At 40.7% G+C, this 27051-nt stretch overlaps 1 protein-coding gene across 2 annotated transcripts in view; it reads left to right on the top strand.

Moving 5' to 3' along the window:
- LOC146253672 (C-Jun-amino-terminal kinase-interacting protein 4-like) overlaps positions 1-27051 on the top strand; it is a 138313-nt gene that overhangs the window by 93134 nt on the left and 18128 nt on the right. For both annotated transcript variants that reach the window (XM_084678627.1, XM_084678626.1), the window contains one exon: positions 3735-3950. In XM_084678627.1, the coding sequence (XP_084534753.1) occupies positions 3735-3950 (216 nt within the window). The remainder of the gene's footprint in view (positions 1-3734; positions 3951-27051) is intronic.

Here is a 27051-nt window from a genome sequence, read left to right as displayed (position 1 = left end):
AGATGAACAATCAGGGATGAAGTGCTGGTAATAAAATACCATCCCCAGAAACGACTTTATTCTCCGCACAGATGGGACACAGCCACCGTCCTCCATCAGATCATGAGTCTTCATATTGGTAATCACTTCAACCCGCCAGAATCCATGGACACACCAGTGCCATCAACGACATGACCAAGAAATGCATAGAGATAAAAACCCGAAGTGAGGTCCATTGTACTGAACACCGTGCTGCCTCTCAGGGCTGCAAATAAGTCTGATTGGTGTGGTAATGGGTGGGCGTCCTTTAAATTCTGGCATTAAGCCATCTGAAGTCCGTGCAAATTCGCAAATCACCATCCTTCATCCAGACCATCACAAAGAGCGATGCAAAATCACTCATGGACTTCCTGATAATTCCCTTATCCTCCATCTCTGTTAGGGTCTGTTTCAACTTGTCATAATGGGCCGGTGGCACTCTCCTGTACGGGAGCCGAAAGGGGCGGTCATCCGAAAGACGGATTCGGTGAGCATAACCCTTGGCGTTGCCACAATCCAGAGTGTCCTTTGAGAAGATATCCCAATACTCTGTCAGCAACTTAGTAAAGTCATGTCTGGTGGAATCATTTATCTGGTCTGAGGCAATGTCAACATCGCCAAGCCCCAATTCTGCAAGACTTTTATCTGCATGTGAAAGGTCACTCCCATAGGTAACAATGGAAGGGCACGTCACTGGAGTCATATGAATGGCCTGGAACATGTCCAGGTCCTCAACAGCCACACACGGAGAAACATCTGCCAATTTGCTGTTTTGCTTCAAAGTGATAGGCTTGTCTGTTGGGTTAACAATGGTCAAGGGGACCCACCTGTCCCCTCACATGGGCTTAATGACACGACCAACCGTGATGTTACACGGCATGACTTTGGATGTGTTGGGCTCCACATCAACTGTACTGCCTGGAGACACAGGAATATGAGCGGGCAATTTCCCCCAGACTAGAAGTTCATAGCATGGCAGAAGCGTGAGTTAGCTTGACGGTCCCAACTTTATCAGGCACCACATCTCCCCTCCAACGGTGGATACTGGACATCATGTCAAGAAACTGATCAACCTCTGTGTTGCATTGTCTGTTCCTTGAGGTAAGATTCCAGTATTCGCTAGAACTCTTCATGGAACGGAGCAGGTACTTTATCACATTAGACCCCACAATGAGGTCCAGTGGTTGACCTGCCACCACCAGGCTGGGTACAACGCAACGCGAGTGCCGTACAACTCCAATTCCAGATCATAGATGCCTTCAGGTTGTGGAAGCTGACCCCCACAGCCGATCAATACAATGTTCTCCTCTGATTGACGTTTGTGGTAGAACGCCTGCAGCCGTTCTACACACGTGTTTGATAATTGTACAAGCCATTGAACCCGAGTCAAGCATTCCCTGGAGCGTCTCTTTACCATTGACCTTAACTGCCACGTAAAACAACTTACTGAAAACTCCAACCCCATCACTACCCTGTACAATTATCCTGTTACCTACTCCTGTACAATTATCCTGTTACCTCACCACTACTTCACCCACATAGCCCCTCTTCAAGAGCGAGTGACACCGTTTCCCTGTGGTCCAGGCCCCTGAGGATCACCACTGTACTGGGCGCAGTTCTATTGCTGCGCACGAATCAGGCAAATCTTTCTTAAAATGTCCAGGAGTAAGGCACCCCAGACACAAATTGTCCTGTCTGCAATATGACAGAGTAGAATGGTCCTGCCTTACATAGACTCTAATGACTTGTCCAGTCTGGCACAAGGTGCTGTAGACATGCCAGGGGGTTTCACAGGAACCTGCATCTGTTGCATCAACAGCCGATCCAACAAGCTCACCAGACTGTTCATGCAGGTGGCAACAGCCGGAGCAGGAGCTGGAGGCGCTTGGGCAGGCACTGGAGCCATTGAACTCACAGACACATCAGTCAAAGGCTGTGACAACGACACACAAGAATGTGAGGGATGCTGTTCCACTTCTGGCCTATACCGCAGAACTCCCGCGCAAGTCCTCTTCAGCACTGAGTCATCGATTTTATCCTGAATTTCATTCGCTGACCACTGCTCAGCTGACTTTAACTGAAAGATGTTAGCTAGAGATGGATCAGGACAGTGTTAAATGAACATCAGACAGACTTCACGGCTATGGTCACTAATGGCATGGCCCCGCTTTCCCAAACATTCGTCCACCATATCCATGGCTTTATTGAGACAAATCCAGTAATCCATTGCAGAAACTCCTGGTTCAGCATATGTGTCGTAAAAGTCTGCCAATGGCATATTTGAGCAGCTCATCTCACCAAAGTCCTTACCTAAGAACCTTGACATTATTTCCTGTGAATGCTCATGAATCTTCCTCACTTAAGTAGTCATAAGTAGCTCTCATTCACAGACTGTGAACTTGTCACTGCCATCCACCCTGAACAGGGGAGGTACCTTGGCATCAGACTGCATGACCAATTTGACGTTGGACAGTGACATCTCAAAAAACTGGTTAACCTTTGGTCCCTCAGGTGAGTCAGTGTTGCGACTGTCGTTAGCTTCAGGCTGAAGTTCGGCTGCTATAGACTGGCCTATCTGGTCAGCTAACTGTGTAAATAGAGCACTTAGACCCTGGGCCCTGCTCATCCTTACTAAACCTTGCACGCGTTTCACACGCTATCAAAATAAAAGTCCTTATATCTAATACGTGATAAAATAACATGAAATACCTCAAAATAGTGGATTCTTACACACAAACTCAAATTTTGGTGAACATACATAACAAACCAATTTACCTTTGTTATATGTTCATTGATGACATTAAAGAAAATGTGCCGTATGTTGTCACATTTTCTATAAACCGCACCTCACCAGAATGGGAGCTTTGTGTTTGTAAATCTGAGCATAAACCGCACTTGAATATATGCCGCACTTGATACAGGAACAATGATACCAAGCAATGCACGAATAGCCTATATGCAATCTTACAGCATGCCGTTGCAACACACTGCAAAACAAAAGTAAGTGCGTAATGTATGTTTTCTATTGCCCGGGAATTAACTAATATTTACCTTTAGACGAGTGAGTTCTAAGACCCCAAAGCGCAAGTTATTTTTAAGAAACTGTAGCTAGCTAGCTTTAGTTAGCTTTCAGGCTAAGTTAGCTAGCATAATACTCATAGCAATGCTAATACCATGCTAGTGTTACCTGTTAGCATACTCATTCGGACATTTTGAAGCCTGTTTTGTTACAAAAACGTTCTATACACCGCTTCGAAATACAAGCCTCACCACCACAAAAAAAATGTAAAATCGGGTTATAGATCATAGCTTTATTTCCGAAAAATACGGTATTTCAGGATATTAGATTTTGGTCATATCGCACAGCCCAACTGTGAACTAAAATAAAACTGCACATTATCAGTAATACATTTAAAATGGGGAACATTTAAAAAATTGCAGTGCAAGTTGATTTAAGGTGTGTGTCCTTAAATGTTCTGCCTATGCCCTTAAATCTTTCAGTTAGGGGCTATAGTACTCTTAGTAAAAAAAGTTAGTCTGGAGCCCTGATACACTTAATCCATGTTTCAATGTTGTACAACATACACAATGGTTGCACCTTTATAATGGAGTCTGTCTCACTTTGTGTGTGTGTGTGTGTACATTTATTCATTTTCATAAAAAAATGTTTTGTGTTCCTCTGTGTGTGTGCCTCTTCCTGTATGTGTGCATCTCAGGTGTCCTGGATTCAGACTTCCCTGCTGGGGAGGAGGGGCTCCAGGACCAGGAGTCAGGACAAGGGGACAGCGTGTCGTTGGCGGGCAGCGTGGCCAGCATGGGCTCGACGGGCAGCGACGGCGCCATGGCAACGGAAGGGACTACCGCCATCCCACAGACAGCCCATCAGGGTGTCAGCGACCTTCCGGCTGAGCACAGCGGCCTCTCCGGCTCAGGTAAGAGCCACGACGCAGGTTCACGATGAACATCTAGCAGCAGTGGTATTCAGCCCTAGTCTTCAGGGCCCACTGTCGTATATATTTGAGATGTTTCCCTCCTCCAACACTGCAAAACCTCAACATCTTGTTTTGGGATTTGAAATCTAGCTGGACTTGTTTCTACTATAAATGGCTTATCCAGTGACTTCATTTAAGTAAACGACACGTTATTTAAAATTGTGATCGTTCAAAAGCAGGAGCAATAGCGTAGCGTCGCACATGTGTGATTTTAAACAGTCCAGCTGACTATTTTCCGATAAAAACTATATGACGAACGCTATAGTATGGCTTCAATATGTACAAGGAGGAAGCTAACAAGTAACCCTAGCAGGTAGTAGCATTGCTACGAGTATAATGCTAGGTTGCTAGGTAATGGAAGCTAACTAAAGCTGGCTAGGTTCCGTTTCAGAAAAAGAACTCACTCTGGTGGGAGCGTTGGAAATATTTAGAACTCATGCATCTAAAGGTTAAGAATTCCTATCAAGTGAAATTGCCTTACTTTAGTGGCAGTTTGAGGCATAAGCCATAATAACAAATATTTTTGCACTTAAATATGATAGGGTCTTGTTAGATGTCTTGTTTCTGTCGGAGGATGGGCCAAGGAACGCACCACAATGAAAAAGAGTTGACTTTGTTTATTAATCGAGCTGCTCGGATCAAGTCACCTCGACAGGCAAAGTGGTTGGCATGACTGACAAACATGTCTCTCAGATGAACATTATATGCATGAGCTGAACCATACAAATATAGTAACCACCAAAATATGACGGTACACATTCCACAATTTAAGGCATATGAAGAACAATACACAGGTGGTTCAGTCATCACTCATCGTTTGTACTATTTTCTGCAGGTTGCTCTTGCTCTTGCTCCAAAGGTGAAAGTGCACATTGTCCTATCTATATGTGTATTGTCCGAGACCCGCTGCGTGACCTCTTGACCACAGCAAGAGACAACCTCACACATGTATAGAAAACCCGCGTATCAGTCCCCCCTCTTCTGTTTTTGGAAATGGTGTTACCATTTTCAACACACTAAATCACTGAACAAATGTCTGATAAGCTTGCACCCTTTTAATCAATCTGGAATCAACTTGAATTCCCATCACAATTACCAATGATGCACGAGTTATCAGTCACCTGTAACCTATACTCGCCATTTTTCCACTATTCGCCCTGAGATGCCCCTTGGGAAGACATACGTTGCAGTAGCGCGGGGACAACTCTGTGTTTTAGGCCGTCCGACAAAGCCGGAATCTAAAAACAACCAGTCGTAAATATCGTTATCCATCTCATAGTCATAAGCAGGGGGGCCGTTGAAATTGGATACCTGAGGGTACAGGGAGTTAACAGCGCTTGCAGAGTTTGTGTTTGAACCAGGCTGAGCAGACAGCTCAATTTGGGAACTATTCTGCTCCATTGCAAAGTTTGTGAATTTCCTTAGCTTTTTTTCAAATTTTCTTTCTTTTTTAGCAATATTGGCAGGCTAACCCTAACCCTTATCAATAAGATATTTTCGAGCAATCTGCAAATGTGCCCTCAAGCGGTATTTGTCTGTCTGTCCATTCATACAGATTAGTCAAATAAGGTTCTACGTAAAATAATCCGACTTTAGTGAGCATCCATTCTCTTGGGGACATTTCTGTTAAACTCTTATTTGGAACTTGCTTTAAATGTGGATTGGTCTTCAAAAGTTTAGACATAAACTTTACGTTCTTTACGGGGCAAATCTTTCTCAGTCTTAAATTTAACCTACTAATGGCAAATTTGACTTACTGGTGTGGTACCCCATGTTTACATGCACTTTTATAAGATAATATTGTTAATATATTAATATCCAAAGTCAAACTTTTTTTTTTTTTTTTTTTTTACATTTGTGTATTTACATTTACATTTAGTCATTTAGCAGACGCTCTTATCCAGAGCGACTTACAGTAAGTACAGGGACATTCTCTTCGAGGCAAGTAGGGTGAAGTGCCTTGCCCAAGGACACAACGTCATTTGGCACAGCGGGGAATCGATCCAGCAACCTTCTGATTACTAGCCCGACTCCCTCACCGCTCAGCCATCTGACTCCCTATTTAGCTTTAATCTTTAATTATGTTTTAACCCGTTAATTAGTAGCATCACGTATATGTGATCGTTCGAAAGTAGGCCCCACAGAGTACCGTCACACATATGGTTCTGAACATTCCAACCGACTATTTTCCGATAGACAAAAACTATATGACAAACGCTATAGTATGGCTTACAAATTTACAATTAGGAGGCTAACAAGTAACACTAGCAGGTAGTAGCATTGCTACGAATATTATGTTAGGTTGCTAGGTAACGGAAGCTAACTAAAGCTAGCTAGCTTTCGTTTTGAAAAATTAACTCACTCTGGTGGCAGCGTCGGTAATATTTAGAACTCACTCCTCTAAAGGTTAAGAAGACATTCTCTTACTCCGAAATTTAGCCCTTGAATGACTGTAATTCATTATATGTTTTCAGTCCTTGGGGAAAATTGCTCGAGTCTTACACATAAATAACGTATCTTTCAACGCAAGTTTTTATATAGTTCGAACCAACGAGACTTGTTAAATGGACTTTACAGTACCGGGAATCCTGCCCTTAAATTACAGACCTTTCTAACCAAGTATTGGAAAAAAGATTTTACGGCCCATACGTCACCATGACAACAAACAATGGCCTTTCACCGCTTCTACGCAGATACCAAACTATAACCAATTTTTAAAGCCAAAATTAACTTTTGCTGACGGTATTTGTCCTGTATCTGTCCCGTAGTTGTTTGCTCCCCAAGCAACTATTTAGGCCTTCTCATATTACAAATAATTAGCAGTCATCGAGTGAAATAAGATAGTTTTCCAATTTTCTATTAATTCACAATCTTAAAGTCGTGCTTCCCGCCTTTCTCCCGTACAGAAATCATCATGTCCCCTTTAAAAATTGCCCAGGTTCGTTACTATAGTCAGCCAGTCCTCACAGGTAAGCAGAAATCAACATGACCATTTGATAATTACAATCAAAATCTGCTCACCTGGTCTCTGGCTGAAGATTACCTGTTTCGTGACGCCAATTTGTTAGATGATTTTCTGTCGGAGGATGGGCCAAGGAACGCACCACAATGAAAAATAGTTGACTTTGTTTATTAATCGAGCTGCTCGGATCAGGTCACCACGACAGGCAAAGTGGTTGGCATGACTGACAAACATGTCTCTCAGATGAACATTATATGCATGAGCTAAACCATACAAATATAGTAACCACCAAAACATGTCCTTAAACGGTACACATTCCACAACTTAAGGCATATGAAGAACAATACACAGGTGGTTCAGTCATCACTCATCGTTTGTACTATTTTCTGCAGGTTGCTCTTTCCAAAGGTGAAAGTGCACATTGTCCTATCTATATTTAGTCATTTAGCAGACGCTCTTATCCAGAGCGACTTACAGTAAGTACAGGGACATTCCCCCCGAGGCAAGTAGGGTGAAGTGCCTTGCCCAAGGACACAACGTCATTTGGCACAGCGGGGAATCGATCCAGCAACCTTCTGATTACTAGCCCGACTCCCTCACCGCTCAGCCATCTGACTCCACTATATGTGTATTGTCTCTGACTCCATCTATATGTGTATTGTCCGAGACCCGCTGGGTGACTTCTTGACCACAGCAAGAGACAGCCTCACACATGTACAGAAAACCTGCGTATCAGGTATTTTTGCAGTGAACGCCTGATTAAAATGAAAGGTCATTATCCGGCTTCTGCCGATTTTGATAACAGCCATTCATTTGAATCCAGGGGGGTATTCCAGGTAGAGGGTTCAACAAACTCTGACCCTAACCCTGAACTCTGAGTTGAGTTACTTTGAAATGGGAATTTCAGAAAACTCGGTTCCAGAAAAGCTAATATGAATTAATTAATTCAACTGAGTACGGCAACTCTGAGTTTAGCGCGTGCATGAATACTACCAAAAGCCAACATCTATGGAGCTCCGATACTAGGATTCACCATGGCACCCGATGACAAAAAACGTCCTACTTCACCACATTTTAGATACGTTTTATTTCGTGTTCATGGTCAATCTGAACACAATCTGAACACATGGAAAAAGTGGTGGACTTAATAAAATAGCATGTTCAATGTTATATTACATATAAAAACATACTACAAACAGTTCATACATATTTTGCTTACACGCTTTTGATTGGAGCCTCAACGTCACCATGGTTTTAATCATATTTGAGATAAAAGTTTAAATATCAATTTGTGCCTATTTCAACTTGTAGTAGCAGTTTCCCTCAACAGAATGCTTTTCATCAAAGGATGATGATTAAGATGAAGAGACATTAATGACTGCTGCCGCAGAAATGGATGCAGAGAATTATGTATGGTAGCTACTGGTATGTTCTCTCTCCATGTACTTTTATTTACAGGCTTGTGTGGAATTGTCAGTTACACTGACATTATGAGAATAATGAATATAAAAACTATTAGCAAATTCTGACAACAGGCATGGATGCTGTGAGATGTTCATTTAATGGCAGGTTAATTCTACATGTGGAACTGTGAAATGTAATGTAATCTCATGTATTCCCAGTTGCAAGTAAATGAGTTGTACAAACTGCATCTCATGAAAAAAGTGTCAAAGACTGACCAAGAGTGGTCAGTAGGCCTATTTAGGGTAGAAGCCTAACTGGTGTAGGCCTATTTAGGGTAGAATAATAAAGGCTAATCTTGAAAAAGATTTACTGGAACACCAGTTACAGGAGGATGCATGGTCACAGGTGATGTTAATAGTAGGAACAATAACCTATATGAATATTAATTGTTGAATTTTCTGAATATTCTATTTTGACCAAGAGATGGTGTACTTGAAGAAAGGCTGATCTTGTAAGGCTATCAACCTGCCCCCACCTTTCATATGGTAAAATATGGAGTTACTGGATGGAGTCTCATGTCAGATGGCTCTCACACATCATTGTGTAACTTACTGTAGCATTGCTAGTCATGTTGATATGTAAGGCTCAAGATTGTGGCGTGATTGTAGTTGTTCTTGGGTATAAAAGGAATTGTGAAGCATTGTTCTGTGGATACTTGATCTCCTGAGACCTTCTCCTCCGCTCTGGCTTGTCCTACTCCTTCTTCCTCACCTCTTGCTTTCTATCTCTGGTTTACAATAATCATGGTATAGTAGGCAAGAGTTAACCTTCATTGATTTAATTCATTTGCAATATGATTAAATGGTTATATTATTTAACCTTTGACCATTCTTGCTCTGATTTAACCCATAGAGTAAAATAACCGTAATTCCATTGGTATTGGCATTATTTGGTTAATGTTAATAGACTGTTCAGTTTCCCATCTTCCTTCAAACCATAGGGGAATTAGTATCAGTTGTTTGGCCAATATTGACTACCTACAACATGGGTCACTAAATGGCGGACCGCGGTCCGAGTCCGGACCCCGGAGGCTTCCTATCCGGACCCGGACCTTTAGCCAAAAAATGTTTAGCCAATGTAGTTAATTCATTTTGATGGAACGTTTCCATTTTAACCAGCACATTTTTTATAGCCTTTACGCTATTTATTATATTTATGGTTGTCCTACTAGATGTGGTTTCTATTTTCTGTGTCCAATCCAAAGATCCAATCAGGAGCTGTAATAGCAATCACCATGACAACTCACTCACTCAACGTTGGCCGCAACCTCTGTGGGTCACGCAGGTTGTGTTTGTCATTGGCAACAATGCAGGCTAATTGATTTGCTAACGGTAGCTAGCCTACCTGTTCTTCCTTCTGAAAAATCACAAATTTCAGACAGAAGGGACTGACAAGAACGCATTTGTGTTGCCGGTGGGGAGCACAAAGCCGATGTGTTTAATCTGCAATGAGACGGTTGCCCTTGTCAAAAGTGGTAGAGCTAACGTGAAAACGTCACTATGACACAAAGCATAGACACTGAACAAAATTACCCCCAAAACTCTGGTCTATGGGAGAAAGATGCCCAGGGGCACGGGCACTGTAGCCTGGTCCTAACCAGACCCTCATACATTTCATTTGTACAGAGGGTCTGGGATCGCTCCATTGACAAGCGTTAACTTCCTTGAAGGTGGGTCCTCTGTTGAAGTTTAAAACTATTGGATTTGCCCAGAGCCACTCTGATCTGCCATAACCAATCGCAAGCTTTCGCCTTAGCCAACTCCTTCACCATAACTGTAACGGAGCTAGCTGCCGTAGCTGGAAAATCAAACTTTTCCCGAACCCCGTGGGGAGGAGGGCCACAACATCATGGCCACCAACAAAACTCAGCAAGGAATGTGATTGCTCCGGCTTTAACTTATGGATATTCGGCAGTGTTGCCACAACCGCAGAATAGCTTCGCTCATATCTTTCTCCGCCGCCATGACTGAAACTAGTCGACGACATTAACGTCATCGTTCTCAACCACTCCCTCGGTTCGCTGATTGGACCTACAAAAAATGTGTTTCTGAAAACCGACTTCAGAGCCTAGCTCCCAGACCTAGTTCAGAAGCGAAATCCAAATCGAGCGGAAGTACGTAGGAGGGCAGAGCCAGGCTATGGGCACTGTACCTAAACCTAAGTCAATTTTGAATGGGAGTCAATGGGAGAGGTAAGGGCCAGAAAAATAAATTAAGGTCCGTTCCGGACCCTCGACTGAATGGAAATTTGGTGAGTGGACCTTTTGAGTTTCTAATTGAGCACCCCTGCCCTACAATCTTGAGATAGATTTGCTGAAACACCAGTTACAGGATGGTAAATAGTGAATCATGTAAATTGTAGGAACAATAGCCAATAAAAATACTCATTAGATTTTTATTTATAGGCGATGAATAAGACCAAATACAAATTCAATTATTTGTCTTTCAGTGTGAAAAAGCATTTGGTCAGTTCTGACTTCTGAGTGCAACATTAGTGATGAAGGCCCAAGGGCTTAGAATGTTGCTAAATAAAATTACAGATTGTGACAGGTAACTGTAACGTTAACTTGGGTTTTCATCAAGGAATTAAAGCACATCAAATCTCAGTCTTAATATCGTCTCCCGGCATATAACTAAGCAAATCAAATTTTGTTCGAGATTGCTCGGATGAACCAGGAAAGGATATCCCATGTCTGCCAACGCTAGCAGGCTTAGAAAGTGGGAGAGGATAGGTAGAAACGCAGAGTTTGGCATGGGAAAGCTGCTAGCGAGCAGGTTAGTTTCACCAGAGAATGTCTAAAATAGGGAGAACTCTCGAGAAGGGTCCAATTGCAGTGCTCCCTTCTCAAGCCCCTCTAACCCGGAACTCTCTCCTCAGGCCCCTGAAACCTGAACTCTCTCCTCAGGCCCCTTTTTTCATGTGTATCCGAGGTATTAGCGCCACCGCTGGTCGGAGGATACTGTAGGCTATTTATATTAATAGGCTAACTTACATTGAAATTTGGTTTTAGCATAAGTCAATAGTGTTGACTAACAAAGCGGAAATTAGCATTGCGGCTAGCATTACGTACAGGGTTCTAAATTAACACCCGCCAACCCGCCAAATGCGGGCAAAATTTCATTTTGGCGGCGGTTAATGAAAACTCACTAGCCAGTTTGGCTGGTGATACATGAGGCATTTCATGAATGATACATAAGGCTATGTTCTCGGCATGGTTATTGTTAATTTATCCCCCTGCAAGCCTAATTTTCCCATGAACACTGTGCCGTAATCCTACGTTAATGGGATATGGAATATATGTTTAGTACTATTATTACACATCCCTATAATTGAGGTGGTGATTGATGAAGCAACATTTAACATAAATAAAAGGATAGATATTGATTTCAGATTAAGAGAGTAGTGTTGTTTGTATTATCAACCTTGAAAAATGAAATAACACATAACAATAACACGAGCCAGCTGTTGCTGCTGCAAATGACCAATGGAAAAAATTTGATATTCTATAATGACCACTAGATGACGCTAAACTGCCAAACCTATTCGCTATGCATGCTAGGGGCAGAACAGTGATCATATTCGTAATGTTAGCAATACGTAATGCTAGCCGCAATGCTAATTTCCGCTATGTTAAACACTATTGACTTATGCTAAAACCGAAGTTCAATGTAAGTTAGCCTATTAATATAAATAGCCTACAGTATCCTCCGACCAACGGTGGCACTAATACCTCGGATACACATGAAAAAAGGGGCCTGAGGAGAGAGTTCCGGTTTACAGGGGCCTGAGGAGGTAGCACTGCAATTGGACCCTATTGGAACTGCCACTCTCGGGGAAACTTTTTAAAACATTTTTTTTTATTATTTTATTATTTTTTTATTGCAAACATAAATCATTACACAAGGTACAGATACAGTATGTGAGTAAACATAGATGCATTAACAAACCAAAAAACATAATATACAATCAATAACACATTTCACCAATGCTAACTTCTCTCAGGGGTCCAGTCAAGTTTCAAAACCAACATGTGTTTGTGTAGATGTAGGGCATTTGAAGATTTAAGAAACGTAAGCGAATCTAAATAAAGTGACACCCCATTTAAGAATCTTCTAAACATGGGAGGGGCTTTCAACCATTTACATTTGTGCATGAAATATTTTGCCAGTATTATTAAATAGAAATTAAAAAATGTTGTCCTCCATTATAAACCCAAATATGACATAACTGTAATTTAGTGGTGGCATAATTAAATTATTATCTAATATCCAATTTTGAAAATCCTTCCAGAATAAGGCAGATCTATTACAGGAAAAGAACAAATGTTCAGTAGTTTCTATCTCTATCTTGCAGAAATTACATTCATTTGAGCCTACCTTAAATCTAAGGCGTAGAAATTCATGAGGGATAAGTATCATTGAAAATCTTACAGTGTACTTCCTTTGTCTTAGGAGATATAGGGAAAAGTAGATATTTACTCCTGATTCTTTTCTTCTCACTGCTAGTGTAATCTTTTAACCCTTGTGTTCTCCTCGGGTCATTCTGACCCATCAGTCGTTGTGACCCACCGCCGTTTGCGAGAACTTTACCGCATACAAAAACAAAGTGAAGCATTTTCTTTTAACCGTTGGGCTGTCTCAGACCCCCCACATTGCGAAGGTTAAAAGAAAAAAATTGTTTTGCTTTTGTATTGGGTAAACTTGGGTAAACACAACGATGGTTCGTTATGAACCTTTTGGTCATGTGACCCAAAGGCAGCACGAGGGTTAACATATATCTTCTTTTTAAAGATGAGGGAAAACATTCTACAGTTAGAAAGGATCTTATGAATTGGTTGTTGCATTTTCTGTCCAAAAAAGAACACTCCTCAATTCTCAGTTTAATCTAGGTACTAGCTCTGAATGTTAAGGACCCCCTGATAATACAAATAAGAGCTGGTGGAATTGCCTTAATCACTGTATAAAATTCTCTATCAGTACATTATATTTAAGTTTAAACTCATTATAATCCAACATGTTACCACAAGCATCCATAAGATGTTGAACAGACCATATCCCTTGTTCCTTCCATTCTTTGAAATTATTTTTAATTAGTACACACCTGTCATTGGGGTGTGCTTGCCTTCGGCGAGCACAAACCATTGTTATCTCACATATATATTATTATTATTATTATTTTTGCCCCCCTAAAACTTTGTCAATATTTGGACTACATAGACAACTTAGGTGTCAAACATTTCGTCTTGGTAGCGATTGAGTTGCTTGTATTTGGATTTACGTTCCGTTGCACAGTTTAGGAGGTTACAACGTTTTTGTGGCGACAAAGTGCCTTTTGTCGACGAAGGGTAATCTGTGCAAGCTACGTCACCACGTCAACACACATTAGCAATGACGCAACGTGATAGACTTTCTAGCTCACAAATTGGAGCTTGGATTACGAGTGAAAAATACCACCCACAAAAATCACAACCATTTGGCTTTGTAGAGAATGCGATTTTGAGTGGAACTGCAATCTCGCATTTCTGATTTAGGTCTTGACGGTTTTTGAAATTTGAGCGAGTGCAGGTCGCCCGTGAGACCGCCTCGTCTTTTAGGTGGCAGCCATGCTAGAAAGCGTCATAGTAGTATTTTTTGTTGCTAATTTTATAGTTCAATTTTACACTAAAAAACTGAAAGAGGGAAATGTTATGACGATATGACTATTGTGAAAACAGCCAGGTGGTGAGATTTTAATATAGGTTGCTGTAAAAACTTTGATTTGTTTGCCACGTGAGAGCCTGTCAGCCTTCATTGACGATTGCAGAAGCAACAAGTCAACAGTGTTGACAGTCAACTGTCAATCTGCGTCTGGTGAGTATTTTCTTAATTTCGTGCCAGGGTCAATTCTACATCTAAGTGGACAGCAGTGTTTTAAAGATATGGCGATTGCGAAGACAGCCAGCGGGTCAGTAGTTTGTTATTTGTGTAAAACTTGGAATTTGAGTGAGACCGCGTCTTGTTTTGACGTTAGCCTCAAAGTCACAGACTCGGCTCGCCCACTGGCAGTGTAGTATTAGGTTACAGTACTGTCTTCAATGCCACAGCTATGGCTAAACTTTATTATGTCTTATAATACGAGTGGATGAAATCAAGCATTCTGATGGTTGATGGGTGTGCATTATTGAGCAATAAAGTACTGTACGCCTTTACCTTAAAAAGGGAGCGTTCCATATTGCGCACTTAAAATAACTAAGAGGTTGCTGAAGAAAAAGACTGTCTACAAGTACTGGTGTTCAGCAGTTTATTATCAAGCTAGACTAGCAACAGTCGGTTAATTTTTGAGCAATAATATTGCACTGTCCTGTGCTATCAGTGCTAACTAGCTGGTCTAGCTACTGAAACGTTGGACGGAAGCTCAGGTCTAGCCTAAAGTTTCTAACTAGATATCCACTTATTTAATTTTAGCTTCGTAGCCACGCAATTACATGACCTGGTCGTGGCTTCTTAAAACAACGTTTTCCACGGATGCACATGAAGATATCCAAATCAACATAAGCTAACCTTAACCTAGCCTAATGTTAGTCTATCGAGTCCCAAGTCACTTGTAACTAGTTTACAGCATTTGTAGGCTAGCTAGCTAGCATATACCCAGTGCCTACGAAACATTTATGATTGATTTAAAATGTTTAGGCCTGATATTTAAATTAGTGCTGTCAAACGATTAAAATATTTAATCGCGATTAATCGCATTAATGTCATAGTTAACTCGCGATTAATCACAATTAATCGCACATTTTTATCTATTCTAAATGTCCCTGATTTCTTTTTGTCCCAATCTTTTTTCAAATGTTAATGCTCTTATCAACATAGAAAAGTGGTTCGGATTGCTTTGTGCAAATATTTTTTTTTATTGAAAACAACATTGCAATCGCCTGGCTTTGACGAGGGGGCAGAGAATTCGCATCAGCTGTGTGCTTGGCCATCAAGTGGTATTTCAGACTGGACGTGCTGCGATGATAGGTCAGTTTACAACGACAAAACACACAGATCACTGGTCTTGTCAATAGAACCATTTGGCAACTTTTTAAAAGCAAAGTTTCCATTCAGAATCTTATTGGCATCCATTTCGGCATCTCGCGCTCGTCATCCACTCAAAACGTAACGTTAGCCTACTACCAGAGAATGTCTAATATCCGTAAACGGGCTCTGCTACTACTCTTTAGCCAGCTCGCAAGCCAAACGAGTGTTTGGCGTGCCTGTTGTTTTGTTTCCGGTCTAGCTAGATCCGGTGTGGTGTTGTAGTTTTTCTAACGTCGGTAGTTGTTGCCAACAGCATGTGAAAAAAACTACAAAGTTTGCTAGGCCAAAAAGAGCGTTAATCGCGCGATAAAATAATTGACGCCGTTAATTTGGGTTTGCGTTAACGCCGTTAATAACGCGTTAAACTGACAGCACAAATTTAAATTAAATATTATTTTATCGAAAGTGTCCCATTGTCGTTGTCAGTTTGAAGGCAACTTTTATAAAATGAGCATTGAGAATGAATGAAATGGTGCAAGATCTAGCTAGGCTAACAAACGTGAAGTTCACAATGTTGTTTGTCCGTTGCATAGCAACAACCACACGAACGGGACTATTTTCTCTCGGCTACTGAAATGCGATACACAACGTTTGTTGTCTATAACTATTTTGTGCTGAAAGGCAGCTTACAATTTATTTACTATTTATAATTTCGCTGGTAACCGTATTATAAAAGCAATAAGGTACTCGAGGCAGTACATTATTGTCAATAATGTACTGGTTCCAGGGTTTGCCGTTTTGTTTGCTAACAACACCCTGGAACCCGTACATTATTGACGATAATGTACTGCCTCTCGTACCTTATTGCTTAATTATTACACGGCTGTTCTTAATGCTGTAGAATGCTCCATTCACTTGAATGGGGCTTCCCAACGTTCTGCGGTGAACAATTTTCTCATATTTGACCGTTGCTATGCATATTTGACCGCTGTCAAGGAAAATTGCCTTTTTGCTTCTGATTCCCATCTTTCGTAGCACTCTGCAAGTAGTCCGGTCACTTTTCAACCCCAGCGTACTCCGTTGCATAGCGACGTCAGCTGATTTGAAGCCTAAAGAATGTTCAACGTCTATGAAGTTCAACGTCTTTGGCAAACTATTTCTCTGCTGATCAACACTACGAATGGTAACAAATAAATTGTATAAAGACACACTGTGTTGAGTAATTTTGTTGGCAAGTAGCCGTGTAATAAGCGGGATATCCCTTACTTAGCAGATGGTACTGTTTGAATTGCAATTCCATCTGAGAGAGCTCCTGCCGGTAACGTCGTTGTTAGAATAAGCTTCAAAGGGGGTTCTTTATTAATGAATGAATGCAATATGAGTAGACTAAATGCCTGAAAATATCACGAGAACGGAAAAACTTTAAATGACATTTAAGTCATAGAGATCAGGTCAATTTTTACACCGGTCTGCCAAATGTATTTGTTTTAATTCAACTATGATGCTGCTGATCACCATTTCCCTTGCAGGGGAAATGAGAAGACAACTATTTCTACTATCTACTATCTACTCTCCACTCTTAGTATTTTGAGTGGTAAATGAGCAGAAAAAAAAATCTAAGGTGGCTGGTCTTTCAAAGAGGGGAAACCTAATTTTCGGCCTACATCATAAAATGTTTCAATTTATTTGGCTAGTTCACTGGCTAGTTCACCCCTACATCTCTGGCATAGCCTACTGTATGAATGAATGAACAAACAATCTAACAAAACTATTAATCTTGAAGGAGGAAATGTGGGAATTAGGTTAAACTTAAACAAGGAATGTGGTGGATGAAACGTATGATGAAAATTGGCTAGCAATTTTGCCAAGCAAATACCAAGAAATAGTATTCTTATAGTACAAAATCACGCGGAAGCCCAGCGTTGGTTAATTGTTTTGATCATTCTATCAGGGACAGCCAAAGAGTACGCTGGATAAATGAGTCTCGAAAGGCCTTCCATCTTAGATAATAGTATCCTACCGAATATAGATAAGTCCCTTTGTAACCATGTATTCAGAATTGTCCTATTCTTCTTCAAAATACTTTCAATATTGGATGTTGTCCTATGATCTAAATCCTTAGAAATATTAATTCCCAAATATTTTACTTCATTCTTAGTAGGTATGTTATGTATAGCTGTAAATGGTGTATCATGTATTGCCATTAGCTAGCATTTCTTCAAATTTAGGCATAGTCCTGAAGCCTTTGAGAAGACCGAAATGGCCTCCAAAGATGTTGGTATCTGTGCAGCATTCTTAAGGAAAAGGGTTGTGTCATCTGCCAGCATTCAATTGTTGAATAGTGTCCTTTTGCTTTATCCAAATTTCCAATAGTTCTGTAATAGTTCTGAAGAGAAGAGGTGAGGCTGGGCACCCCTGCCTAATTTCCCTCCTCACCTCAAATCTTTTGCATGCACCCAGTGTTAATAGTACTGAACTATTTATATCATCATACAACATTCCTATCACCTTCTGAAAATGTTCACCAAAACCAACATTTTCCAATGCTTTCAAAATAAAACGATGTTCCACTCTATCAAATCCTTTACAAAAGTCTAAAAACAGAATAAAACCCTCATCTTCAATTTTATCCCTATAGTCTAACAAATCTAAAACTAATCTGATGTTGTTATGGATAGATAGATTGCGATTCACTAATAATTTGTGACATACCCTCTTTCAACCTATTGGCAATGACACGGGTAAATATCTTATAATCAACATTAAGTAAGGTTATAGGTCTAAGGTTATCTATGCAACTTTTATCCTTACCAGGTTTAGGAAGTAATGTTATTAATCCTTGTCTCATTGTATGCATCAGTGTCTTATATTCAATACATTCCTTCAGTGCATAAAACGATAAATCCTTTATATCCTCCCAAAATAATTTATAAAAATTTGAGGTTAACCCATCTTGACCTGGAGACTTTCCTAATGAACTACTTGTAACTGCATTACTTAGTTCTTGTAGGTGAATCTCAGAATCACATAGTGCCTTAAACTCTGTATTAATTTTAGGAATATACGTTTTTATTTTCTCAAAGAAAGCATTTGAATCCACCCTGGAATAAGAGGAAGAGTATAAATATGCATAAAATCTAAACACCTCTTCAGATATTAACTTTAGATCTGTACATTCCACGTCATATATCATGAGTACATTTACAGCATTCCTTTCTTGTCTTCTTTTTTCTAATATACAGAATTATGAAATGTTTTTTTCCCCTTCTTCTAACCATCTTGCTCTTGACCTTACAAAAGCTCCATGCGCTCTATTCAGATATAGCTCATCCAATTTAGATTGCAGATTTATACATGTATATCGCTCTACTTCCGACATTGACATCTCCTTACAGCATTCATCAATGTCTCGGATCAGTTTGAGTTCACACGCCTTCCTTTCTTTATTTCTCTTTTTCCCAAATTGGATTGAAAATTGTCTCGTACTATACTAAAAGAATTTGCATCTATTGCTATAGCTTCCAATTGATGAATCAAATCAAATATCTAATATCAAATTCTTGATTGTGTCACAATACTCTACTTTTTTTAAAGGTCCACATTAAACTTCCAATAGACATTCCGCTTATCAAAACCAGTTTGTGGTTCCAGATCAACTCGTACTAAACAGTGATCCGTTAAAGGCGCACTTGATATTGACACCTGTGATACATACTGTACAATTTCAGGTGTCGATAACCATAAATCAATTCAAGACTTGCAACTCCCATTAGGTTTTACCCATGAGAACTGTTTATGACCCTGGTTTTTACTTCTCCAAATATCAATAAGTGAATGGGTATTAACAAACCTTTGAAATGTTAGATTATAATGATTATTGGTCAATTTAGAAGGCCATCTGTCAAGCCAGTCATCTGGCGCCATATTCAAATCTCCACCCATCAAAACCAAATCTGTGTGATACAGATCCTTATAGAGAGTAACAACATCAGTAATCTACGGTGGCCGTTTCCATTTGGGGGAGTGTGTTTTTGTATTGGGGGGAGGTGAACAAGTCATCCGATTTGGGGGGAGTTGACTCGTTTTCGGGGGGAGTGTTTTCATTTGGGGGATGTACTCATATTAGGGGGGGGTCTTTTGCACTTCAGGGCCACCGTAGTAATCTCTGTCAATAACATTATATTTTCTGTATTATTGTTATAATCATAAAGGTTTAACAAAATAAGGAAATAGCCTTCTATACTGATGATAACTACCAACTAATGACTGTCTTTATCAGCTTTGTGAGTAACCACTGTTCCAGGGGTTCCTATTAAAACAAATCGCAACTCCAGCAGATTTATTTGTACCATGGCTGAACAAAATATTGTCTCCCCACTGACTTGACCAGGGGCCCGTTCGTCGTAAGGGTTGAACCTAAGTTAATCATTTGTCCCTTTAGCCCGTTAACATTAGCGAGCTAACTTAGAACCGCAAATATCGGTTCGTCGACGGCTGATCCGCATCCAAATCATGTGGTTAATTTCAATCAGGCTAAACTTATCAGGGCAAGTGCACGAGCACGCCCTACTTCGGTATAATGGCGGAAAAGACGAAAGAGAGATCAGTGATATTCTCGCCATCTGAGCAAACTATTATAATGAGTCTCTACGAAGACGATAAGCATATTATCTTTGCTAAGTCAAACACCGCCACCGCTGCCAGAGCAAGACAGGCATCTTGGCAAAAAAATGGCCGATAAACTAAATGCGTATTTTGGTAAAATGTAGGCTATAGGCTCATCTTTAGTGCCTTATTACCCCAATCAATCAGATCACATTTCTTTAAATGTGCCTGCTGGCAGTAGGCTTTATTGAAATTAATCACCGAATGAGATCTTGCTAGCGAAAATAATGATATTAACTCTTTCAGAATAAGTATAAAAACAAGGCCAAAGAGTATCTAATTGATACGAATTCATGGACACTTATGAGGATATATGTAGGGTGATATCAGGTAAAATGGCCCACTTTTTGGTAAATCCTAGGGACAACTATACAATACCATATATGCCTTTTCCATGTGTTTTTATGATTACTTATGACTGTTTTTGATATTTTTTTGTTGAAATTATGTAATAAAATATAATTATTTAGGCCCTACAGTTCTTGAAACATCAGCTGTGCCAACTTTTTTTGCATAAGCAGTTTCAGGTTAAATGGACCAGCTGTTCAGGTAAAATGGGCCAGTGAAACTGCAAAGGGAAATAGTAATTTATCATCAATTTTATTTTGAAAACACAGTTGCTTATACAGCCACATAACATTTAAACTGCATTAAACAAACATATTCATATGTGCCATAATAAAAAAATATATCCTGAAGCCCAGACTCGTCACAGTTCCATATATATGTGACGGTGTGCCCTCAATACCCAGCTCAACCAAAAGGCTCTCATACTGGTTAAACCACTGGCTAACCACCTCTTTGTTGAGTCCAGCAGCCCGTGCTGCAGACAGGACCTCTGGCTTGCGCATCCCAAGCTCTGGGTTGTGCTTTAGAAAGTTCTTAAACCAGTAATATCCGGCCCTCCCTGCTGTCTTGAAGAAACCAGATATGTTGTTCTTGGCTGCAAAATCAAAGGCCACTTGCTGGAAATCACGTTTTGTGAAGGGAAACCCCCTCTGCGCCAATGTGTTGAGGGTGGCAGCAAGCTCCCTTTCCGCCTCCTGTGGAAAGTAGGGCTTCCGCCCTGACACATGTTCACTGCCAGTCACCTTTCCACTGCTGCATTTTTTTGCAGTGTGGATCGCGGCACACCCCATGCTCATGATAAGAGGTGCACACTTACTGTAATTCCTTTCTTCTCTCCCTCCATGTATTCATCTAAGGCCCCCTTCATCCTCTCCTCTTTCCACAGATTGTAATTGTTTGGCCTTCCTTTCCATCCCTGTTTTATCTTTGTATATTTTCCTCTCTGGTCATTGCTCCTCCTCTCTTTTCTCTCCCTTTCCTTCTCCCTCTCTCCTCTCCTCTCGCTTCCTTCTCGTTCGCCATACTCACTGTACATAAAATATCTACTACCATTATTTCGATTGGGGAGGGTCATGGTGTGACACACACACCCTCACACTCCAACACATGTGTATGTGTGCATTTTAGCTGAAACCATGTTGCCCATCTTACCTCAGTGGGTTAAGGTAAATTAGGCCACCAAGAAAAACATCACTTTTTCTAAAAATATGTTCATATACCAAACTAACAACATTATTTCTGATTGATGCCATCAAGACAGATATTATGCATAGTTTTTTATGTGCATGTTTTTGTTTTTATAGATTTATCATCCTTATAATAGTTGAGTTAGATTTGGTATGCCAGGCTACTTACCATGCAGCTTTCTGGTGCAGTCTTGTTTGAATTATTGGCCCGTCCACCATAGCAACCATAAAGCTATCAAATCCCCCGTTACTTGTCAGGGCTGGGACCCTCAAACCTTAAATATCCCACTACCTGATGGCCCATTTTACCTGATATCACACTATATATGTGTATATGCATGTAGGCCTATGTGTAAATCCCTCTTTGATTTCATTGACTGGGACATGGCCTGGGAATATGATGAATTGATTCATCAGCTGGTTAAGCGCCAAGTACACTTTTCTTACGGCAACGCATGCTGTGGCTTTGCCAATGTTTTCTGCATCACTTATACTGTATAAAAATGTACCTTACGCGAAAAACCTCAAGGCTATGCAGAGAGTCTGAAGCACAGTAAAAGTTTCAAGTAGCTTTGTTGTCAATTTCTTCACGTCAAGATATAAAAATTAATCTATGACGTTTTCCACTCTCCCACAGTGAAACATAAAAAGCACAGGCACAACAGATAATACATTTCTTAAGACATTGCGTTACATATTCACATACAGCAGCATAAGCTCATAAAGCACAAAACTGTGATATTTGCAATGTAGCCTACGGCCCGAGAAGGTCTTGCAAATAATCCTTGTCGGCTGAATTGATATCGCTCAAACAAGAACTCATCCGTGTGAAATAAAGGATCTTGGCGATCGCGAAGAACTCTATTGGTAATGGTATGGAAAGCTAATCGAACTAGAATATATCTCCTTGGTCAGCTGGGTCTCTCAAAAAGGGAGCTGCCAATTATTTTCCGGGGGTGGGCAAGCTTATCCAGCTACACTTACGTTAGCCTGCTCTCGAGCAGGTTAGTGCTAATTGATATGTTACTATGGTGATTTATCTAAACTTGCTTCCACGAACCAAAAAGAGGGGCGTGTTTTATCTTAGCCTGAAAATTAGCTTGCTAAACTGTTTAGCGAGCTACGACGAATACCCCCCAGAATGTGGCGTCAGAGGCGCCTGAGTGAGTTTCTTGTTGGAAAGTAAACTGTGTTCTCTGTCCTTTGCAAAACAAAAAAAAAGCTTTTCGCTTTACGTTGTCCTTTAGACCCCTTGTATTCAACAAGATAATAGATAAGTTGGTTTGCAAAAAATACATTTGCTGATTGAACGAGCAGCAGTAAACAAAAAGTAAAGTAAACAAAAAAGATGAACCAAGAAACTTGCTTTCTTCGAGTGTAAGAACGATTAACCTCTTAGGAATCCTGTTAAATGTGCCTAAAAAAGCATAAACAGCATACTCAAAGTAAATCGACAGCTGTTTTTGAACCATTTGGAGTACATGCATGTTAATTGACTCATTTGAAAGCTGACACTCTGAAGTTACGTTCCTTGTTGTCAGGACCCCTGTCAGTCCCACTGGTGTTGAGTCATAGAAGCTTGAACACAAGGAAAGTGAAGGTTTCTATTTCTGCCTAGATTTTGCTTTGAAAACAGAGGTCTGAAGAGGCCTAGAGGTGGTAGGTATTCGCTGAAAGACAGGATTGGACCACAGGTTGAAGCCTTACCCAATTAAAATCAAAAGTCAAACATAATACCACAATATATTCATATTTGACGGGGGGGGCGGGACACACAGACCTAGTTGGCTTTAGAGGGCTGTCACCGGGGCATGGAAGCTCCTATTGGGTCAAACAAGGTGTCAATCGAAAGGACAGAGTGTAGCGGCCATTTTAAGACTACCCGCGCATTTGTACTCGACCCAAATCTCCTCCTATGAGCGATCGTGCATGAGAGACTGAAAAAAATATATTGGTGAAGGAAGAATGAAGCAACAAGATCGTGGCAATGTCCGGATATAATTCATTGTTTGGACAACTACTCGACATGGTTAGATACTTTGGACCTTTGGGAATTACGCAGATGAGGTTTTGAAGGGTTGTGTGCATAACTGGAACATTCCGAAGTAATGATGGTAGGTAAGTAAAACTTTTTTCTCTGGCTTTGTTGAAGGAAATGTCACCAGACAAAGACGTTGACTGTACTTACTGTTGCGAGTTGAGCTTGAATTGGTTTATATCAATGGAAGCACAAGAATCGTAGCTTTCCAATGATGTATCATTTGTGTTGCCATCTAAGAAAGTTATTAGTTACGATTGAGTGCGTTGTAACTGAGGGAGGGAGGGGAAGCATTTTTGTATCGTGGCCGATACAGGACTGTGATCATTAAAGGTTTGCCCTCTTCAAATGTCAACCCCCTTTATAAATGTTCAACTTCCATCAATTCTCGTTCCAAATGTTAAACTCAGGCATAGATGCGTTTACCATTGATAAATCCAAACGGCCCGCTCAAATATGCTTTCTATCTCCAATCTTCTTTGCCTGGCTAATACGTGGCCACAAGGCTTCTCTAGCCAATCTGTCCTCCCTTGTTAGATCCTCAACAAATTTGATCCCAGCCTCTCTACATACCGTTGAGTCCTTCGTCAGCTTCCAAAAAACATCTCTGTGTCGTCGTCCTTGTAAACTGTACAATAGAGGGTTTTCACCGATGTCACGTTCTGGGAGGTAACCCGGATGCGCAGCCATTGTGGAGGCTCTCAGTGTTAAAAACTGAACGGAGTACAGTGGAGTATTATGCGCTTTGGATACTTTAAGTGAATGTAGCCATGTCCAAACAACCGAAAAGCTCATCAAAACGCGTCCAAGATGCAAAGGCATATAGGGAAGGACTTGGACCACAAGACAATGCGCGATATTTCAAGAAATTACGATTTATTGGCGGTGCAGATCCCTACGAGTTAAGGCCCTTGCACACTGAGTCCGAAATTCGTATCCAAAATGTTCGCGTGTTAAAAAATAAATACAACCTCAAGTTATGTCAATCGTGCTTGCACACTGTCTCTGATACTTTCGTCCGTCAAAAAAAAGTTCGGATTGGGTTTGATTTTCTGCATTTTTTGCATCCGTAGCCAGCATTTTGATAGGTTATTTGGCAATTCAGAGCCACCATACAAGCGAACGACAAAATCCAGAATGGCGTCTGACAAGTTGATACACCTGGTAGCGACAGTCCATAAGCTGCAGCCAGATTTGGTCACAAGTCTCCCTCACAATTCCCTACAGTGCTGATGCCCAACCGAAAACTGCTGGCGATGGTGGTGAATAGGGATGGGTATCGAGAACCGGTTCTGTAAGGACCCGGTTCCAAATTTCTCAAAACCCGAATATCAATAAGGTCCAAGCTTATCGATACCGCTATCGAGACCAAGTAATATAATGTAACGTTGATTCATGTCTCGAGAAACAATTAATGTTATTTAAATCAAATCACTGGTGCACAAACATACAATGTTTGACTAATAAAATGACTAATTCAATTGAAATGCCTGCCAACCGCCTTTAAACTAAACAAAGAAGAATTTAATTGCCTCACGCGCTACTTCGCTTCATTTATCATTTTGTTGCTAGCTACGATGGCAGAACGCACGAAACGGTCAAAGGCTTGGCTACATTTTATTAAAGCCAAAGACAAAGCAAAGTGCAATATATGTTCTAAAGTAATTTCTTGTAAAGGGGGGAAAACAACTGCGATGAAAAAGCACCTGCATCAGATAAAGATAAAATGCAGTACTTCGACTGTGTCCGAGTCGCAACGGTGCAAACTCCAGCTGCCTTTGCAGGACAATCCTCTGGTGAGCTCACCCCAACTTCGGGTTGGGTTTGGTTAGCTGGTCATTTAGCTATATCAGGTGCCTTTTGTTGAAACGTGTACAACTTTTCATAAAGTCAATGAGCTTGACAATGTCACTTTTCATCAACCAACCAATCACAGTCTAGTTACTCATCCAGGTTGTGGATAGTACATCTGTAGTGGACAGATTTAGATTTAGCCAGTCAGGATCCATTGTGCCTATATATGCTCCTTAGAGCCAGCCTCCTCCTGAGAGCAACACCTTCCCCTTGTTCTATCTGTTTTACTTAAGATATAGAAAAGTATCGATAGTGGTATTGATAAAGACTCGAATCGTTAAGCAGTCTAAAAAATGGTATCGATATCGATAAAAATTAACGATACCCATCCCTAGTGGTGTATGAGTCCCCAGTGCTCAGATACCTAAAATGATACATATAGCCTATTATTATAGCACACAAAATAATTGTGTGGTATTGAATGTTTGTTTCAATAGTGTGTTTGTATCCTATGTTCTAGCAAATCATCAAAGTGATCCACTGACATTCTGAGTTAAATTTTACATTTCTCCAGATAATTTCTGAGCTCCTTGATAAGGAGATGAAATTCTCCTTCCTCTCTGCGCAACTTCAGGATTGGATGGACCCAATATTTCCTATTTCTCCTAATTTTTCTCTTTTTAATAAGAAAGAGGGCAACAAAACCATCTCCACTGCTTGACGAATCCATTTAGTATTCTTTCAGTTTTTTGCACTCAGTGTGCAAGGTGTCTGTGCGTGACGAATTTTAGGCTGACGAATACGAAAAAAACACATACGAAAATTTCGGACTCAGTGTGCAATGGCCTTTAGCGTTAGCTCCCTCTTGGATCCGCGACGACCCGGTGATTCTTCCTTCAGTTGCATATCCCGAAATAGTCAACTATACCTGGTTTTCTCGCCGAGCCCATACACAGCGGAAGACCTTAAATCAGGGGTGTCCAATCCTGGTCCCCGAGGGCCACTGTCCTGCATGTTTTAGATGTTTCCCTGCTCCAGCACACCTGATTCAAATGAATGGGTCGTTATCAAGCTCTGTGGAAGCCGGGTAATGACTATTCATTTGAATCAGGTGTGCTGGAACAGGGAAACATCTAAAATCACCCCTGCCTTAAATCCTACAAAGGGTATGGATGCCTATAACCAGATGGTGTGTGGATGGGTGAGGGAGACTCAGTACAAAGTTATCAACGACTGTTGTGAAGGCCAAAGTAAGTAATGCAATAACGTCTTTAACCAACCTAACCTTAACTGTATGATATCATTGCGATACTCAAGGTGTAGCCAAGTGACTCTCAATCGTGTTTTTTCCCTGGTAGATCTTGGATGAGCATTGCCAACCACAAGCACCTCCTTTATTTTGATAATCTCTGATATTCCTCTCCCTGGTTTTTAATAACTTTTGTAAGTCGATAATATTGCAAATGTTTTCTCGATCTGTCCTATTGGTACAACTTGAAACACAGCAATAATTAACCATTTCCCTTGACGACTTTCGGTATATACTTCAGTGCCTGTGCTTTGTTGTGATGCGGAATGCCTCCAA

This window comes from Hypomesus nipponensis, chromosome 17 (genome assembly GCF_054491055.1).
Source record: "Hypomesus nipponensis isolate SF chromosome 17, ASM5449105v1, whole genome shotgun sequence".
Lineage (NCBI taxonomy): Eukaryota > Metazoa > Chordata > Actinopteri > Osmeriformes > Osmeridae > Hypomesus > Hypomesus nipponensis.
Note: the sequence above shows the minus strand (reverse complement) of the source record. Positions and strands in the feature narration are given on the sequence as shown.